The following is a 21475-nucleotide window of genomic DNA, read 5'->3' on the forward strand; positions in this document are numbered from 1 at the left end:
CTATGATGGAATATGATAGAAAAAACTGTGTGACCTACATGCACCTATGATAGGTTATGGTATAAATAAATAGCAGTGTGACCTGCAGGCTACTATGAAAGGCTTAGGTACACATATATGGTGATGTAACCTGTAGGCACTTATGATTGGCTATGCATGGTGCAGATCTATAGTGAAGTGACCTACAAGCACCTATTATAGACCCATGATTGGCTATGGTGCAGATCTGTGGTTATGTGACCTGAAGGCACATATGTTAGGCTACCGTATAGCGGATTATTTTCGCGGGTGTAAAATTTCGTGATTTTCATTGAATAAGGTATATGAAATATTTTTGCGGGTATTATTTTGGCGGATTCAAAACTTTTATCAATACAATTGCATGTACACTTTTGAATAGGCGGAATTTATTTTGGCGATTTTGTTCTATCCGCGAAAATAAGTGAATATTTACACCCCGCGAAAATAACCCGCTATACAGTATGGTACAGATAAAATGTTGTATGGCCTGCAGGCACCTATGAATGGCTATATGCAGTCTATGGTGGTTTGACCTGCATGCAACTATGATAGACTATGGTACAGAATTAAAGGAATGTGACCTGCAGGAACCTAAGAAAGACTATAAACAGATAGATATCAGTATGAACTGCAGGCATCAATGATAGTCTATGGTACACATAAAAAGTTGTATGACCTGCAGTCACCTATAGACTATGGTACAGATGAAACGCTATGGGATCTGCCAATACCTATGATAGCATTTGGTGCAGATATATGTGATGTGACCAGCAGGCACCTATAATAGGATAAGATACAGTTAAATAGCAGTGTGACCTACAGGAACCTATGATAGGCTATAGTGCAGATAAATAGTCGTGTGACCTACAGGAACATATGATAGACTATAGGGCAGATAAAAAGTCGTGTGACCTACAGGAACCTATGATAGGCTATAGTGCAGATAAAAAGTCGTGTGACCTACAGGAACCTATGATAGGCTATAGTGCAGATAAAAAGTCGTGTGACCTACAGGAACCTATGATAGGCTTTAGTGCAAATAAAAAGTCGTATGACCTACCAGAAACTATGATAGGCAATAGTGCAGATAAAAAGTCGTGTGACTTACAGGAACCTATGATAGGCTATAGTGCAGATAAAAAGACGTATGAACTACAGGAACCTATGATAGGCTATAGTTCAGATGAACAGTCGTATGACCTACAGGAACCTATGATAGGCTAAAGTGCAGATAAAATGTCGTGTGACCTACCAGAAACTATGATAGGCAATAGTGCAGATAAAAAGTCGTGTGACTTACAGGAACCTATGATAGGCTATAGGGCAGATAAAAAGTTGTATGACCCACAGGAACCTATGATAGTCTATAGTGCAGATAAAAAGACGTATGAACTACAGGAACCTATGATAGGCTATAGTTCAGATGAACAGTCGTATGACCTACAGGAACCTATGATAGGCTAAAGTGCAGATAAAATGTCGTGTGACCTACAGGAACCTATGATAGGCTATAGTGCAGATGAACAGTCGTATGACCTACAGGAACCTATGATAGGTTATAGTGCAGATAAACAATCGTATGACCTACAGGAACCTATGATAGGCTATAGTGCAGATAAAAAGTCGTGTGACCTACAGGAACCTATGATAGGCTATAGTGCAGATAAAAAGTCGTGTGACCTACAGGAACCTATGATAGGCTATAGTGCAGATAAAAAGTCGTGTGACCTACAGGAACCTATGATAGCCTATAGTGCAGATTAAAAGTCGTGTGACCTATAGGAACCTATGATAGGCAGTAGTGCAAATAAAAAGTCGTGTGACATACAGGAACCTATGAAAGGCTATGGTGCAAATAAAAAGTCGTATGACCTACAGGAACCTATGATAGGCTATAGTGCAGATGAACAGTCGTATGACCTACAGGAACCTATGATAGGCTATAGTGCAGATCTGTAGTGAAGAGACCGACAGGCACCTATTATAGACTATGGTGCAGATCTATGGTGATGTGACCTGCATGTACCTATTATAGTCTTTGGTACAGATAAATAAGCAATGTGACATGCAGTCACCCATGCTAGACTATAGTGAAGATTTATGGTGATGTGACCTTCAGGCACCTCTGATGGGCTAAGGTACAGTTAAAAAGCTGTAAAACCTGCAGACACCCATTTTAGGCTTTGATCTATGGTGATGTGACCTGCATGCATTTATGGTACTAATGCATAGCAGTTTGACCCTCAGGCTCCTGTGATAGGCGAGTACTCTCAGATCTGTACTTAGTGTATTTTTGTTATTCGCATGAACAAGTAACCATCAACGTCCACTTTGTGTTTTGTAAGATGTTTTTCTATTTCTATTTATTTGATGTGACCTGCCTTTTTCAACTGTTTTTATAGTTTGTTATTATGTTCTACTGTTACACCACGATACCATGTTATGAGAGGGTTGGCGCCTTCAAGTAGTTTAACCCCGCCACATTCTGTAAGTGCCTGTCCCAATTCAGGAACCGGTAATTCAGTGGTTGTCATTTGTCAGTTGCAAGAAGGAAAGGTAACTTCTAATTTACATTCTGCAGAGGATATGCCTAAAGAAGTATAGACTATATTATTTTCATACTTTGAACGACAATATTATTTTATATCTTTACCTGTGTGACGTTTACATTCTGACGTCAAACGCGCGATTCTACGTTAGAGTCAGTGTTAATCTGGCCATTCGCTCCTAGTACTTAAGATCTTTCAATCGTTGGTGGATTTGACATACTTAAATGAAATTCAAATATAAGGGAGCAATGAATGAGGTTGTTAAATTTGATGTGTGCTTTTTTGTGCTTCTTTGTTAAATGTTTGTTTGTTTTTATTGTGATTAAGATACTTGTGGTACTTGTACATTCTGTCATTATTGTTTATGATACAATTATTCTCGTATTATTGTCTTTCATTTTTGCTAATGTGCTTTGTCTATATATGCCTTTTTATGTTTCTTTGTTACATATATGAAGTAGCTCTGTACTTATACATCCCGTCATCGTGTTATTGTACTATGGTAAATTTGTGTATTCTTGTCTTTAATTTATGCTAATGTGATCGGTCTATATGCCATTTTGTGCTTCTTTGTTACATATTTGTTTGTTTTTTTTAGTGATTAAGATTTTAACACAATGTTGACTGCTGTATTTTTGACATTTTTACCTATTATGTCTGTTTGTTTTGTTTACGCATCGTTGGCAACATAATGGAATTATATGCGACTGTCATACAAGTGAGAGGTTTAGCTAGCTATAAAACCAGGTTCAATCCACCATTTTCTACGTAAGAAAATGTCTGTACCAAGTCAGGAATATGACAGTTGTTATATATTCGTTTGATATGTTTGAGCATTTGATTTTGCAATTTGATTAGGGACTTTCCGTTTTTGGAATTTTCCTCGGAGTTCAGTATTTTTGTGATTTTACTTTTTGTTGCTGTGTTTCATATTTGTTTTTCGTTTATTATTTTGTACTTAAATTAGGCCGTCTATTGTGGAGAGTTGTTTCATTGGCAATCATACCACATCTTCCTTTTATATATATGGTGCAAATCTAAAGTGATGTGCCCTGCAGGCACCTACCATACAGATATATAAATCAAAGTGAGACATGCAGGCATATATAATAGGCTATGGTACAGATAATAAGCAGTCTGACCTGCAGACTCAAATGATAAGCTATGTTACAGATCTTAAGTGATGTGATCTGCAGGCACCTATTGTCCAGATACATTTTTGGTGAGACCTGCAGGCACATTTGATACAGATAAAATATGGTGTGACCTGCAGGCACCTATAAAATTGTATATGATCATACGCGTAGATATATGCAACACTACTTTTTTTATAGGTGGTGACTGGCAGTAACCGTTCACATAAGCTTTTATCCTCGTGCGCTTTGAGTACACTCAATATATGAATATATTGTTTTGGCTGTTCCGATCGTACTCCAACGTCTTATGCTTTTTTATGAATGAGCTACCCGACGTCATACAACGATGACGTAAGAATATGAGGATTTTACGGGAAAATACACGCATGTGAAACCGAAATCATCACAACAAGGAAACGTACACAACGATGCTTAAATGTGTTATAATCCAATTTTTTTATACATATTAGACATATAAATAAAATTCATCCAAACCTATTTAAATACATTATTGTAAATAGTTTAAGCATGTCACTAATTCAGTTTGCTCTGTTCTTTTACGTCAATTGAATAGTGCGTTTGTTTATGGGAACGGCAAATATTTGCCTTCACCTAGAGCGCTTCGATCCAAAAGAATTGCCGTATTTGTCCTATTAGAATCGAAATAATTCACGAGGGCTTGAATATATCGTGACTTTACCACGGGTTTTCCCTTTATGCCGTAAAGTGCCAACCCGTGGTAAAATCACGATATATTCAAGCCCCATGAATTATTTCTTAAGTAGCGTGACGGGTGTGAAGGAACGTTTTATTATTCCGGAGTTCATTTCCGGTTTTTTGGTTTAGGGTTTGGCATTCCCAATGTTACTCTGAAGCGTTGAATGGACTGTTGTTTTTCAATTCTTTCTTTTTCTTTAGTCATTCTGTTATCTTTTTTCTTCGACTAGCAATTTTGGATTGCGTCCCTTTGTATCCTTATCCTCGTGTTGAATATGAATCTGATTAGAACCACAGTATCGTTCTTTTCCCTCACTTTAAGAAAGGTATCAAGATGTTTCAACATTGCAACACAGCATTTAGAAATACCATTGAAAGTTAACTAAACGATAATAACTAAAGGATTCATATAGATTCTAACTGTTACAGTCTACCAAGAAAATTTACTCAATCAAAGAGCAATGGTGAACTCAGTTACTTCGGATCAAGGATGATTGAGGGTTCATATTGTGATCTCGTGTTAAGGTGGTACCAAACACCTTGAATAAGATTATTTGGCTCGTTTAATTTTCATAAAATGTTGACAAAATATTTACTTTGACCCTTTGACAAAAATATAAAAATTTCAAAAAACTTCAACCACACACTTCATTGGAAAATTTTCATTGGATATATAGCAGTTTTAGAAACACTTATTTTGATCATTGAGAAGCTTGATATTTCCTTAACAATTATAGAACGTGATTAAAACGATACAATAAAAGAGATGATTTTAGCTTACAAAATGTGAGCTTTCCATTTCTATGTAGAAACATTCCAGCAGTGCCTGCATACGGAGTATATATCTCCAAGTTGATACGATATTCTAGGGCTTGTATTTCCTATCATGATTTCCTTGATAGAGGGTTACTGATCACAGGGGAGCTATTAAACCAAGAGTTCCAAGTGGTGAAGTTGAAATATTCCATTCGTAAATTTTACGGACGTAATCACGAGTTGGTTGCTCGTTAAGAATTATCCGTTTCACAGATGATAGCGGATATGTTCCTAATATCGTAACTACAATCCTGCCCCCCCCCCCTTTTTTCTCGAATGTGACCTATTGAATTAGACTTATTACCGGGTTTGTTCTAACATGAGCAACACGATGGGTGTCACATGTGGAGCAGGATCTGTTTAAACTTCCGGAGCACCTTAGATCACACCCAGTTGGTGGTGTTCGTGTTGCTCAGTCTTAATTTTTCTATGTTGTGTTTTGTGTACTATTGTTTGTCTGATGGTTTTTCTTTTTTAGCCATGACGTTGTCAGTTTATTTTCAACTTATGAGTTTGAATGTCTCTTTCGTATCTTTCGCCCCTCTTTTACAGTAAGATCTGTTGATTGTTACCTGATTTATCATACAAAAGCCGAATGACTGGACCGGCACCTTTGTGCTGAGACGCAAACGAGATGTGGTCACTACAATGCCAGTCTTGTGATAAAGCCACCAATGAAATGTCTGCTTTATATTCCAACCGGATATTGTTTATCACTGGTATAACCTTATCTCCTTCTGTTACCGCTAGACTTCCACCAGGTAGGAAACAGTTTTGGACATCAATAATCAATAATGCTATCTGTCTTGCACAGGTTAAATCCAACAGCAAGAGGAATGTTAGAGCGGATAACCTAAATATATATCAGATAAAATTGAGAATGGAAATGGGGAATGTGTCAAAGAGACAACAACCTGACCAAAGAGCAGAAAACAGCCCATGGCCACCAATGGGTCTTCAACACAACGAAAAATCACGCACCCGGAGGCGGGCTTCAGCTGGCCCCATAAACAAAAAAAGTGTACTAGTTATGCGAAAATGAACGTCACACTAAACTCAGAGACATATAAATGAACCAATATAAAAAAAAAAAAAAACATACAAGACTAACAAAGGCCAGGTGTTCATGATTTGGTACAGGCGCAAAAATTCGGCGGGGTTAAACATGTTTTGTGAGATCTAAACCCTTCCCCTATACCTCTAGTCAATGTGGAATAAACAAACACACAGCAATATGTACAGTAAAATTCAGTTTAAGAACATACTTTCACTGATATTGAAAATGTCTTTAGCTTTAACCCGTTGAGTGTCCTTTTTATTACTAAGTACTGTTTTACCATTTTATTTACAATTATTCATTCTTTCCTAAACTGAAGATGTTGAGTCCTTGACAAATATTATGATTTTGTTAAAAAAAACATTAGACATACGAAAAATTATATGTTGTTGCAACCTCAAGCTTTAAGAACAAGCATGTCTTTTGCATATTTCAGTAAAGCAACAGACTTTTTGAAAAATCGTCCTGATGTGAATTAATGCGGGGAAGCTCAATCCTAACCGTATCTAAAATAAAATCATACAACATCAATTTCCATTAATCTAAAATTAACTATAGCTGACTATACAAATTCTGAAATAAAATAAACAAAAAGCAAGATACATTTCAACGATTTATACAATCATGAATACAATTATCAACACATTATAAGTTTTAAGTTAAATTGTCATAATAGAGGAAGTTATGTAAATATTTGATCATGTTTATACATATTTGTTTACATAATTGTATACATGTAAAATAGAGAATGGCAATGGGGAATGTGTCAAAGAGACAACAACCCGACCAAAGAGTAAAAAACACAGCCGAAGGCCACCAAAGGGTCTTCAACGCAGCGAGAAAATCCCGCACCCGCGGAGGCGAACTTCAGCTGGCCCCTATGTACATATGTTTGCTTTTCCTGTACTGATTTGTTTTATATAATAAGTTGTATCAAAAATGAAAAGGGGGAATTTGAACAAACGTTAAACCTCATCACACGTTCCTGGGCCTTCCGAATGTCGGGAACCACGTCAGGGGTTGTTTAAATTGTCGTACATGTATCAAACTTCCGAATATCGGGAACCATGTCAGGGGTTGTTTACATTGTGGTATATGTATCAACCTTCCGAATGTCGGGAACCACGTCAGGGGTTGTTTACATTGTCGTACATGTATCAAACTTCCGAATGTCGGGAACCACGTCAGGGGTTGTTTACATTGTCGTACATGTATCAAACTTCCGAATGTCGGGAACCATGTCAGGGGTTGTTTACATTGTGGTACATGTATCAACCTTCCGAATGTCGGGAACCACGTCAGGGGTTGTTTACATTGTCGTACATGTATCAAACTTCCGAATGTCGGGAACCACGTCAGGGGTTGTTTACATTGTGGTGCATGTATCAACCTTCCGAATGTCGGGAACCACGTCAGGGGTTGTTTACATTGTCGTACATGTATCAACCTTCCGAATGTCGGGAACCACGTCAGGGATTGTTTACATTGTCGTACATGTATCAACCTTCCGAATGTCGGGAACCACGTCAGGGGTTGTTTAAATTGTCGTACCTATATCAACCTTCGAATGTCGGGAACCACGTCAGGGGTTGTTTACATTGTCGTACATGTATCAACCTTCCGAATGTCGGGAACCACGTCAGGGGTTGTTTACATTGTCGTACATGTATCAAACTTCCGAATGTCGGGAACCACGTCAGGGATTGTTTACATTGTCGTACATGTAACAAACAGCATTTGTTCTTTTGGTGAATTTTGTTTTGAAGACTGTGATGGTCTCTGTTTAATTCATTTGCAGTGTTAACGACATTAAGCGTACATTATTGCCGGTTATCAGAAAACTCATATGGATGGGGTTTACAGAATAGAGAAAATGCATGAGCAAATTGTATAAAGAATAACCGGGTTCAAAAGTATAAAGAATAACTGTGGTATATAAAATAATTAGGTACCACTATGCTGATTACAGAAAAAGCTATATAGACGCAAAAACAAATAAACTGACACGGCCTATGATAGTTTGTTTTTATTGATTTTCGTGAACATCTAGAATTGCCAACATCCATTATGTAATTTGGAATTTAAAACTTAACTTTTGAACTGTACATAATTTCTTACCATAGAATAAACAGAATGATATAGGTGAAAAAAAATCCAAAATTCCAAATTTCAAGTTTAAAAATAGAATCTTGCTTCCTCTACATGTGGGTTCGGAAGGGGTTTACAGAATAGAGAATGATGGGCAACAAGTGCAGAATAAAGGGGGGAAATAAAGAATAGAGAAAAAGAAACAATAGAAAATAATGGGTTGCTACAATATAAAGAATAGAGAATTGTAGGGGGGATGAAATATTAAGAATAGAGAATGATGGGGTCCTTAAATATAAACTTAAGAATAGATTAATGGGCAATAAAAACAAAGAATAGAGAAAAAGGAAAAAAGAACTTAAAAAATTAAGAATAATGGAGTGCTAAAATATAAAAAAGTATAAAATAATGCGGTGCTAAAATATAAAGAATAGAGAATAATGGGCTAAAATATAAAGAATAGACTCGGAGAATAATGGGGTGATAAGATATAAACAATAGAAAATAATGGGGTTGTAAAATGTACAGAATGGACTGAAAATAATGGGATGCTAAAATATAATGAATAGACTGAGAATAATGGGGTGCTTAATTGTACAGAATGGACTGAAAATGAATGGGTGCTAAATAATAAAGAATAGAAAATAATGTGCGATACATATAAAGAATAGAGAATGATGGGCATAAAAAATGAAAGAATACAGAAATTAAGGATCCCATATCATTCCAGACCCTACTATACTTGTATTAGTAATTTTCAAGTTTTTTTGCATTGAATAAAAAATATTCTGAAAAAAAGTAAGCATGTAACAAGTATACTCTTACCAGCACGGTGATATCATAATGTCCAAATTATTCTGTAACTAGATAATTTAACATTCTTCTGATTTGTGGATGTATGTATCGTATACACTTAAATTCTCGGAGGCTCCCGCAGGTAAATTTGATAACGTGGAAATAGTAATAGATATCTTGTACGGAGAGGAATTACATAATACTTAAAGCCATTCACAGCTGAAGGGCGAAGTTGGATTCTTATATTGACTTAATTGTCATGTCTATGGCTATGTTTTAAAATCTTTTAGTTGATTAAAAGATATAAGTCGATCAATGTCAATACATAACGCGTGTTTGAACAGTTCAGATTTATTAAAACGAAATTTAGAACGTTCCTACAATGCACTGTATTTAATTTCTAATTAAATAGTCATCATTGATTTTTTTCATATTTTGCATGATTCCTCCTCCTCCTCCTCCTCCTCCTCCTCCTCCTCATCTTCCTTCTAAGCAGCAGCAGCAGCAGCATGTACGAAAGCCGTTTTTATTCCTTTTCTTCCATTAACTCCCTCAAAACATGTCCATTAAACAATAATATCCCCCCCCCCCCGAATGTATCTTGTTCGAAAAAAAAAGAAAAACCGTTTAACATTAAATTAACCAGTTCTTCACTATTAGTGCGAATCCAGGTCGACATCTTGACTGTAAAAGCAATAAATGCGTGTCCGATAAAGATATGTTTACAGTACTGACCTAAAATCATTCATCACTTTATCGGACTTGTATCTAAAACTATCCTCCTGTATTCGCACAATCCATACGCTGATAATATTCTATCTGTAAACATGTGTTAATAACATTCCCTGTTGTGTAAATTAATAAGTGCAAGCTTAAGGCATGTGAAATCTGATAATTATCGAGTAATTTGTGTATTTGGTGTCCAGAAGATGTCAAGCCGATTCGTAAGTATCCATTTCTTACATTTTAAGCGTTAAGATAATAATAAGAATAATAAAAATAATATCGGTAGAAATAGTGAGAATTAATAGTTTATTATTATTTTATTTATATTGTTTCGTCCTTTAAAAGTCACAAGCAGTAAATCCGTTCAGAAAAATCCAGTTTCAATGAAAACAATCCTCTTCGGAGCCGCTTTTCAGTTGCACGTTATATATTTATAGGCAAAGTGTAAAACGTTGACTGGACAACTATCATGGATATTCCAGTGTACGTGCTTGTGTTTAGGACAGAATTAACTCGGCAATGTTAAGTTTTTCTTCCTTTACCCTTAATAGGACGCTTATTCACAGAGAGACATCATGTGCGACAATGTTTCCAACGTCAATCGTGTAGAAGATGCAGGTCAATATTCAATAAAAAAAAGCTGTAAAATAAACGCTGCATTAGAATTATGCATTTATTTTTATACTTTTTATCATTTCACCTTGTGCTTGCATTTTGAACTTGCAGCAGTAGAATCAGTGTTTGAAGATGACCACCCAATACTTAATGAACAGGAATCATATTGTGACGTCATATTTTGCAAGTTTTGCAAGAAGCTATACAAATTAGCAGATATTATCAGCCATATCACTCGGTCATAGTGTGTCGATAAGTTTAGCAACTTTAAAAAGGATATTGAAAAAGCTAAAGCTGTATCGACGACGTGAAGACGATTCAGTAGAAACTATCGTTCAAGAAATTTTAGAAGATAGAGAAGTACACGGATTTATAGGCGGCTATAAAACGACATGGAAACGTCTCAAGACCCTCTATAAGATAAATGTGAAAAGAGACACAGTAATGCGGGCATTGCGAATCATAGAACCCGAATCTGTTCAAATGAGACAAAAACATAGACTTCAGAGAAGACAATACATCAATTTGGGTCCAAACTTCCTTTGGCACATTGATGGTTATGACAAACTAAAACCTTATGGGTTTGCTATACTCGGCTGTATCGATGGATATTCGAGACGAATTTTATGGCTCGAGGTACGACCCTCAAATAATAACCCTAATGTTATTGCATCATATTACTAACAATGTCTTAAAAGACTGAATGTAACTGCAAGACTCATCAGGGCAGACCGTGGTACAGAAAACAGTTTAGTGGAAATTTTGCAAACGTATTTCAGGTTCAGTGACGATGATACAGCGTCGGGTTTCAAAAGTTTCATATATGAAAAGAGTAGTAGTAACGAACGCATAGAAACTTGGTGGAGTGTTCTCAGGAAACAATTCTCGGATTGGTTGATATGTTTCTTCAAAGAATTAGAGATAGGGGAATTTATGATGAAAATGAACCAGACTCAAGCTAGCGAACAACAAGCCAGCGAACAATAAGAAATAAGCGTTAAATTGATTATGCCTAAAAACCAAAGACTTGCATTAACATGAAACGTTCTTTGAAATCTGATGACAATCATTTCCAGTAGGAAGACGAAATGCAATACATTTTCACAAAGACTATTTATTGAAAACTGTTTATTTATTTATTTATTTATATATTGAAGACGACATAATTGTTCTTGACCACAGTGCATCTCTTATAGGATTTTCAACATTCCTTTTAGATTCTCCTCTCCCTTTTTTTGATTACATTTAAGTAGAAACGGTTTGTCTTTATAATCATGATAATAGTGAATAAATAATAAAAATAGACCATTCTTAACTAGTGTAAAGATGAAATTAAATCCACATGCTTATATGCTTTTTAAAAGAAAACAATATACCGATTTTGGAACGTAAAGTACAGAATTCTGCAGTCAGAATTATAAGTTGAAATAAAAGATAATAAATATCCAGTTTTCGTTAGGAATGATTGCAAACTTTACAATGTGACAATGACACATGTGACACGATATATGAATGGATATAAAGATTTTTGCTACTTTAACAGACAAAATTTTCAAATCAAAGCTTTTCAAGAAGGCATATTTAAAAATACTTGGGGAACAGACGGAAAAACCGAAATTAATAGAACAATTTCTTTACACCGATTAAAATTAACAAGAAAAGGATGCAATCATAACAATACGAACTATTTCATTTTAACATTGCATTGGAATTATAATCGGGAAAACGGTCCAAAGTTGAGGTTTGGTGACCCTACCCCCTCCTACTTTAATTCATAAAAACGTCCCTACGGCAAAGCTTTTGTCTACACTAGGTAGAAATGATAGGCAATTGCCTAAAGTTGCCTTGACCCAAAGACCCAGGTGGGTTCAGTTACGGAACTTTTTAAATTGAGGTCAAAAGTTGGGGTATGGTGACCCAACCCCCTCCCTTTGTGTAAACAATATAATTGTATTTGAAGACATTTTTCTGAATGTGAATAAACGGAGAGAAAAGAATAGATAATTTTCTTTTGACAAATATTTTCAGATAGTATATGAAACATAAGTAGAAATTGTATGTTCATTCACAAGTAATAACAATTGATGTAATAGTAGGACAAAAGGTTGCGATGATAGAAGGTGAAAAATAATTCATTTGTAAATAATCAAGAAATTTGATTTTTTTTCAAAAGGTTTGTCCTTGATTATTATTTGGTTCAGAAGAAACATCTTACTTTTTGAGTTGTTAGCAGGATCAAATTTTTTAACAAGATTGATGTTGACTTTTCGAATAAAATATTGTGTGTCTTTATAGGGGAAAAAGGGGAGGGGGGATATTTCCATGTGTTGTTCCTTCTGGATGGTAAGTTTTTGCTGGGTCAAACTAAATAGTTTATAAGGGGGAAAGGGGGGAATGAAAAAGCTAACTAGACGCAAAAACAAATAAACTGACACGGCCTATGAAAGTTTGTTTTTATTGATTTTCGTGAACATCTAGAATTGCCAACAGCCATTATGTAATTTGGAATTTAAATCTCAACTTTTGAAATGTACATAATTTTTTTCATAGAATAAAAAGAATGATATAGGTGAACAAAAATCCAAAACTCCAAACTTCCAGGTAAAAATAGAATCTTGCTTCCTCTACATGTGGGTTCGGAAGGGATTTACAGAATAGAGAATGATGGGCAATAAGTGCAGAATAAAAGGGGGAAATAAAGAATAGAGAAAAAGAAACAATAGAAAATAATGGGTTGCTACAATATAAAGAATAGAGAATTGAAGGGGGGTGAAATATTAAGAATAGAGAATGATGGGGTGCTAAAATATAAAGAATAGATTAATGAGCAAAAAAAATAAAGAATAGAGAAAAAGGAAAAAAGAACTTAAAAAATTAAACAATATAGAATAATGTGTTGCTAAAATATAAAGAATAGAGAATTTTAGGGGGGGGGGGGGGGGGGGGTGGGGGGTGGGGGGGGGGGATATTAAAGAATAGAGAATAATTTGGTGCTAAAATATAAAGACTAGAGAATAATGGAGTGCTAAAATAATACTAAAAAAAGTATAAAATAATGCGGTGCTAAAATATAAAGAAAAGAAAATAATGGCCTGCTAAAATATAAAGAAAAGACTGGGTATAATGCGGTGCTAAAATATAAAGAAAAGAGAATAATGGGGTGATAAAATATAAAGGAAAGAAAATAATGGGGTGCTTAATTGTACAGAATGGACTGAAAATAATGGAATGCTAAAATATAAAGAATAGAAAATAATGTGTGATACATATAAAGAATAGAGAATGATGGGCATAAAAAATGAAAGAATACAGAAATTAAGGACCCCAGCATTCCAGACCCTACTATACTTGTTTTAGTAGTTTTAAATTTTTAAAGCATTGAAAAAAAACTATTCTAAAAAATGTAAACATGTTCAAGTATACTCTTACCAGCACGGTGATAGCATAATGTCCAAATTATTCTATAACTAGATAATTTAACATTCTTCTGATTTGTGGATGTATGTATCGTAAACACTTAATTTCTCGGAGGCTCCCGCAGGTAAATTTGTGAGTAAATTTGATAACGTGGAAATAGTAATAGATATCTTGTACGGAGAGGAATTACATAATACTTAAAGCCATTCACAGCTGAAGGGCGAAGTGAAATTCTTAAATTGACTTTATTGTCATGTCTATGGCTATGTTTTAAAATCTTTCAGTTGATTAAAAGATATAAGTCGATCAATGTCAATATAACGCGTGTTTGCACAGTTCAGATTTATTAAAACGAAATTTAGAACGTTCCTACAATGCACTGTATTTAATTTCTAATTAAATAGTCATCATTGATTTTTTTCATATTTTGCATGATTGCTCCTCCTCCTCCTCCTCCTCCTCCTCCTCCTCCTCCTCCTCCTCCTCCTCCTCCTCCTCCTTCTCCTCCTTCTCCTCCCCCTCCTCCTCCTCCTCCTCCTCCTGCTGCTCCTCCTCAGCAGCAGCAGCAGCAGCAGCATGTATTATTTTACCATAACTAAAATCTAATGATATTACTATTAATTATTAATGTTATTGTTGCTATTTTGATTTAGGACTGATTTTTTTTTATGTAAAATTGAGAATGGAAATGGGGAATGTGTCAAAGAGACAACAACCCGACCATAGAGCAGACAACAGCCGAAGGCCACCAATGGGTCTTCAATGCAGCGAGAAACTCCCGCACCCGGAGGCGTCCTTCAGCTGGCCCCTAAACAAATATGTATACTAGTTCATGGATAATGGACGTCATACTAAACTCCAAATTATACACAAGAAACTAAAATTAAAAATGATGTGCATGTTTTATGTTGCTGTTGCATGAGAACTGTATGCTTGTATTTGTTTGAGGGCCCAATGAAAATCAGACAAGACTTTTATCCTATCCAGATATCCTATCTGATATATATTTAGAACAATTATACATGTAATAGACAGCAACTCAACGAAAAAACAATGAATAAATATCTGTTACACCAGTGTCTAAGGTTAGTGGAGGGTTAAGCGCTCGAAATCATGTTTAACCCTGCAACATTTTGTATTTACCTGTTCAAAATCAGGAGCCTGTAATTCAGCGGTTGTAGTCGGACAATGTCAGATGCTGTCTATCGTATTTATTTATCTTTTCTGTTATGTTCATAAATATGGCCTTTGGTTTTCTCGTTTGAATTGTTTTAAATTTTGTCATGTCGGGACATTTTCCAACTGACTCTACGGTATGCTTTTTTGCTCATTTTGAAGGGCATACGGTGACCCATAGTTTTTTTTTAACATACGTCAATTGGTGTCTGGATCAAATCGTAACCACTGGAATCAATCGGAAATTAAAAGTTTTAACATGTGTGTGATTTTAATTAATCCACCTGTGAACGAATACAGTGTGGTTTAGTAAAGTATAATGAAATAGGAAGATGTGTTTGATTGCCAATGATACAACTACAAACCAAAACCAAAATGTGAAAATAGCATGAAAATTAGAGAAATATCGTTTCTCTAGGAAATTCAGAGGAAAGCGAGAAAAATTGACTTCATAATTAAATTAGACCAATTAAGAACTTAGATCAAATGAACCACACATTGATAAAATAGAAATAATCAACAGGTCAGGAAAAGGATAAATCGGTTAAGATAGAATTAGTGAAATATATATATATATAAAACGTCTGAATAATAGTCAACGATTTTTCCCACGAGGGCGCTGGATCGTTACGAGTAACGATACATGTACACAATAAATAAATTATATAAACGCCTAAAAAGTGTACACAACAACACCAATAACAAAAAAAGGAACTATAAATGTAATTATTTATAAATATTTCGGATAACAGATATCCTTCATCAGTAAATATGATTGTGATGTTGAATGAATCATATATCAGTCTACTTAAATTAAACTATATCAATCTTGAATTTTATACAATAAAAAAGTCAAACCGAACATCAGGTAAGACGCTTGCACAATTCTAAATATGTGTTAAACACGACATAGGTTATATGACTCATTACAGCAGAGAGTTCAAATATATGCTTTAAATAAAAATAATAATGTGCGATATGAACTAGCACAATTCTAAAGCTTTAACGGTGACGACAGTTATGATGTTACAAGAACGATTGCGTCAATAAGAATTCCAAATAAACAGCACTGAACGATCTAAATTTGTAAATATTTCAAATTTGACAACGGTAGAGTAGTTACAACAGAGTCTGCGTATTTAAACATCGCAAACAAACGGCCGTTAAAATATGATAATAAATTTTGACTAAGGTTAACTAGCTGAACGTGGCTTGGCACTTTTACATCCCTCAAAAAATTAAGCAATTTAAATTGGTATATTCATCAGATTTTAGAGATGAGTAAAGTAAAGAAATAGAAACAGAGACTGTAATAATAAGTAATATAACCCAAATGTGAAGCGCTGCATGGAGTCGAACTACATCTTTTCATTTATCCCATTTGGTGCCAAAGTTGTTAATTTTCTTATCCAAAATCTTTCCCGAGTGAGTCTATCCTCCCTAGACCAAGCAGAGTTGTGGTCAATGATTGTAATGGTCAGTCGATTGAGATCTGCCTTAGTGTGGCCAGGGGATCTCAAATGTCGACTGAGAGGGAGGTCTGGCTTGCATTGGTAGTCGCTACGATGACCGTTCATTCGTTTGTGAAACGGCTGTTCTGACTCGCCAACATACTGTTTACCACATTCACACTGTAGGAGATACACAACATTTGTAGTCTTGCAATTAACATTGCAAAATATGGTGTATTCTGTACCAGTGGAGTGACTGTTAAAAGTCTGGGTAACCAGTATTTGTTTGCAAGTCAGACATCGTTTGTTTCCGCAACCCTTGCAAGAGCCCACAGACAAAGAGCCTGCTTGAGAGGATAAATCAGCTCTCACCAGCAAGTCTTTAAGGCTTTTGGGCCTACGGAAATCCAGTACAGGTGGCTCGGGAAAGATCTTGGATAGTTTAGGATGTTTTTCGATTTCTTTCCAATTTTCGCGGATTAGGTGAGATAAGTTGTCAAATTTTGGATGGTAAGTCAACACAAAAGGCACCCTCCTGTTGACCTTTTTGACTTTATATTGTAAAAGTTCATCTCGGCTGATGTTGTTAGCACGAGAAAAAACCTTTATCAATGTCTTTTCTTTTGTAGCCCCGATGTTTTAGGTGACCGCGAAGTTCTTGTAGTCGTTTTTTTTGCAATATCGTTGGTGGAGCAAATCCTTTTTATTCGTATGGCCTGGCTGTAGGGAATGCTCTTGGTGCAATGTTTAGGGTGACAACTCAAAGGAGATAGATATTGATGTGTGTCTGTGGGCTTGCAATACAGATCTGTAAATATGTTTCCATCCCTCACTTGCGTTGTAGTGTCAAGAAATGTGATCTTAGAGTCAGAGATTTCATATGTGAATTTTATTGAGGGATGGGCATCGTTGGCATGTTGAATGAACAAATTTAGTTCTTCTTCAGTATTATCCCACTTCATGTCAATATCATCGATAAATCGGAACCAAGAGAGGGGTTGATAACGAGAAGAATTGAGAATTCTCTGTTCTAATTTCCCCATAAAAATATTGGCATAAGACGGGGCCATCTTTGTTCCCATTGCTGTTCCATTAACTGGGAGAAAGTGTTCACCATTGAATGTGAAGTTATTGCATTGTAATACCAAAGTTAGAAGTTGGATGAGACATTCAGTCGGTGGATGTAAGGTGTTACGAGAGTTCCAGACTTCCCTACAGGCTTCAATACCATCATCATGGTTGATGTTAGTATAGAGGGAGGTAACATCAAGCGAGACAATGATCGTTACAGGTGGGAGAGGGTTCAAAGATTCCATTTTCTTAAGATAATGTGTTGTATGTTGTATATAGGATGGTAAATTTTCCACATGTGGTCTCAGATGAAAGTCAATAAATTCTGATATTTTCTCTGTAGGGTGGGCATTGGCGGAAACAATTGGTCTACCTGGATTATTGACTTTATGTATTTTGGGCAGAAGATAGAAACGCCCCGGCTTTGATTTTTCAGATTTTAGATATTCAAATGTGTTTTCATCAATATGTCCCTGTTCACACATGCTTTTCAGGTTTCTGGTGATCTCTTTGGTGAATTGAGGGGTGGGGTCAGAGTCTAATTAATTTATTGACTTTCATCTGAGACCACATGTGGAAAATTTACCATCCTATATACAAGACACAACACATTATCTTAAGAAAATGGAATCTTTGAACCCTCTACCACCTGAAACGATCCTTGTCTCGCTTGATGTTACCTCCCTCTATACTAACATCCCCCATGATGATGGTATTGAAGCCTGTAGGGAAGTCTGGAACTCTCGATACACCTTACATCCACCGACTGAATGTCTCATCCAACTTCTAACTTTGGTATTACAATGCAATAACTTCACATTCAATGGTGAACACTTTCCCCAAGTTAATGGAACAGCAATGGGAACAAAGATGGCCCCGTCTTATGCCAATATTTTTATGGGGAAATTAGAACAGAGAATTCTCAATTCTTCTCTTTATCAACCCCTCTCTTGGTTCCGATTTATCGATGATATTGACATGAAGTGGGATAATACTGAACAAGAACTAAATTTGTTCATTCAACATGCCAACGATGCCCATCCCTCAATAAAATTCACATATGAAATCTCTGACTCTAAGATCACATTTCTTGACACTACAACGCAAGTGAGGGATGGAAACATATTTACAGATCTGTATTGCAAGCCCACAGACAAACATCAATATCTATCTCCTTTGAGTTGTCACCCTAAACATTGCACCAAGAGCATTCCCTACAGCCAGGCCATACGAATAAAAAGGATTTGCTCCACCAACGATATTGCAAAAAAACGACTACAAGAACTTCGCGGTCACCTAAAACATCGAGGCTACAAAAGAAAAGACAATGATAAAGGTTTTTCTCGTGCTAACAACATCAGCCGAGATGAACTTTTACAATATAAAGTCAAAAAGGTCAACAGGAGGGTGCCTTTTGTGTTGACTTACCATCCAAAATTTGACAACTTATCTCACCTAATCCGCGAAAATTGGAAAGAAATCGAAAAACATCCTAAACTATCCAAGATCTTTCCTGAGCCACCTGTACTGGCTTTCCGTAGGCCCAAAAGCCTTAAAGACTTGCTGGTGAGAGCTGATTTATCCTCTCAAGCAGGCTCTTCGTCTGTGGGCTCTTGCAAGGGTTGCGGAAACAAACGATGTCTGACTTGCAAACAAATACTGGTTACCCAGACTTTTAACAGTCACTCCACTGGTACAGAATACACCATATTTTGCAATGTCAATTGCAAGACTACAAATGTTGTGTATCTCCTGCAGTGTAAATGTGGTAAACAGTATGTTGGCGAGTCAGAACAGCCGTTTCACAAACGAATGAACGGTCATCGTAGCGACTACCAATGCAAGCCAGACCTCCCTCTCAGTCGACATTTGAGATCCCCTGGCCACACTAAGGCAGATCTCAATCGACTGACCATTACAATCATTGACCACAACTCTGCTTGGTCTAGGGAGGATAGACTCACTCGGGAAAGATTTTGGATAAGAAAATTAACAACTTTGGCACCAAATGGGATAAATGAAAAGATGTAGTTCGACTCCATGCAGTGCTTCACATTTGGGTTATATTACTTATTATTACAGTCTCTGTTTCTATTTCTTTACTTTACTCATCTCTAAAATCTGTTGAATATACCAATTTAAATTGCTTAATTTTTTGAGGGATGTAAAAGTCCCAAGCCACGTCCAACTAGTTAACCTTAGTCAAAATTTATTATCATATGTTAACGGCCGTTCGTTTGCGATGTTTAAATACGCAGACTCTGTTGTAACTACTCTACCGTTGTCAAATTTGAAGTATTTACAAATTTAGATCGTTCAGTGCTGTTTATTTGGAATTCTTATTGACGCAATCGTTCTTGTAACATCATAACTGTCGTCACCGTTAAAGCTTTAGAATTGTGCTAGTTCATATCGCACATTATTATTTTTATTTAAAGCATATATTTGAACTCTCTGCTGTAATGAGTCATATAACCTATGTCGTGTTTAACACATATTTAGAATTGTGCAAGCGTTTTACCTGATGTTCGGTTTGACTTTTCTATTGTATAAATTTCAAGATTGTTATAGTTTAATTTAAGTAGACTGATATATGATTCATTCAACATCACAATCATATTTACTGATGAAGGATATCTGTTATCCGAAATATTTATAAATAATTACATTTATAGTTCCTTTTTTTGTTATTGGTGTTGTTGTGTACACTTTATAGGCGTTTATATATATATATATATATATATATATATATATATATATATATATATATAAAATTCAAGAGTCTATCCTAAATTGAGGTAAATTATATGGCCTTCCAAATACCGTTTCGATCCATAACATCACTGAAGAGACATTAATTGTCGAAATCCGGATATGGTGTACAAATTTTTGCACCTAATGTTTGTGGTATACCATCTTTTCCACAAGTTTATTGTTTTCTGTTTGGTATTAAATTAATATTAAGATCCATTTCGTTAGATCTGGTGATCAATTTATTTGGCAATCGCCAATGGCAGTCATCAGGGTTTAAGAACATCAGTTGTTCGACCTGTTAGTCAAATGCGTTTTGTTACAATAGACCTTTTCACTTTTTTTGGTCTTTTGGAAATTGTTGTTTGTGCTGTATTTAGACCCCTCTACCAAGAAATTTGTTTTACATGCACACGTATAAAAATTGCGGTTTTTATCCAACGCAATCATAGGTTTGAACGTTGTTTTCAATTTAGATTTTTATATATATATATATATATATGCTCGTTGGTATCAATGTTTGTGGTTTAAGAAAATATGTTAATTCAAGGGTGCTTTATTTTGTGTTTCATAGTTTAGTAATTTGCTCCTGTCAAAATAAAAGTAACTCAAACTTGTATTTTTGTCGAGTATGTTATCCATGGTCTCATCCTTTCCCAAAACATTTACGAACAAAGTGTATCCCACGAATATCTATGAATGCACATTTTTTTCAATCTATCTTTGGGAACGTCACAACATAACTGCACATGATTATCCGTATTCAATTTATTACACTTCTATATTAAATTGAAAGCGTTGTACACGTACCTAATAAGATAATTTGCAGGAGACATAACAATTCAATTCTAATATACCTGTAAGATTTATTATTTTGAAATAATTAATATATGATTTGCATATTAGGGAATACGTTAATATGATTGGTCGAGAGGGCGTCCGGTAGTAGCTTTTGAAGTAATTTATTTTTCGATAGACGACGTTGACTGAACTACTTTTTGTAACCAATGTAAATAAGATGGCGGCGATAATAAGGCTCGACGATAAAAATATTTATTTTCACTTCGGGTTAATCGTTTAATAAAATAA

General features: G+C 35.5%; 2 protein-coding genes across 3 annotated transcripts in view; both read right to left on the bottom strand.

Moving 5' to 3' along the window:
• Positions 1–9312, bottom strand: part of LOC127717677 (nicotinamidase-like) — a 165781-nt gene extending 156469 nt beyond the window's left edge. Inside the window, exons 1-2 of one of the 2 annotated variants that reach the window (XM_052223423.1) lie at positions 9210–9312; positions 5812–6092 (exon numbers count right to left, since the gene is read on the bottom strand). In XM_052223423.1, coding sequence (XP_052079383.1) covers positions 5812–6092; positions 9210–9226 — 298 coding nt within the window. In that variant the 5' untranslated portion in view covers positions 9227–9312. The remainder of the gene's footprint in view (positions 1–5811; positions 6093–9209) is intronic. The other variant, XM_052223424.1, reaches the window with a different exon arrangement.
• Positions 1–21475, bottom strand: part of LOC127717671 (transient receptor potential cation channel subfamily M member 1-like) — a 314087-nt gene that overhangs the window by 41658 nt on the left and 250954 nt on the right. The window lies entirely within an intron of this gene.

This window comes from Mytilus californianus, unplaced genomic scaffold, assembly GCF_021869535.1.
Source record: "Mytilus californianus isolate M0D057914Y unplaced genomic scaffold, xbMytCali1.0.p SCAF_10, whole genome shotgun sequence".
Taxonomy (NCBI): domain Eukaryota; kingdom Metazoa; phylum Mollusca; class Bivalvia; order Mytilida; family Mytilidae; genus Mytilus; species Mytilus californianus.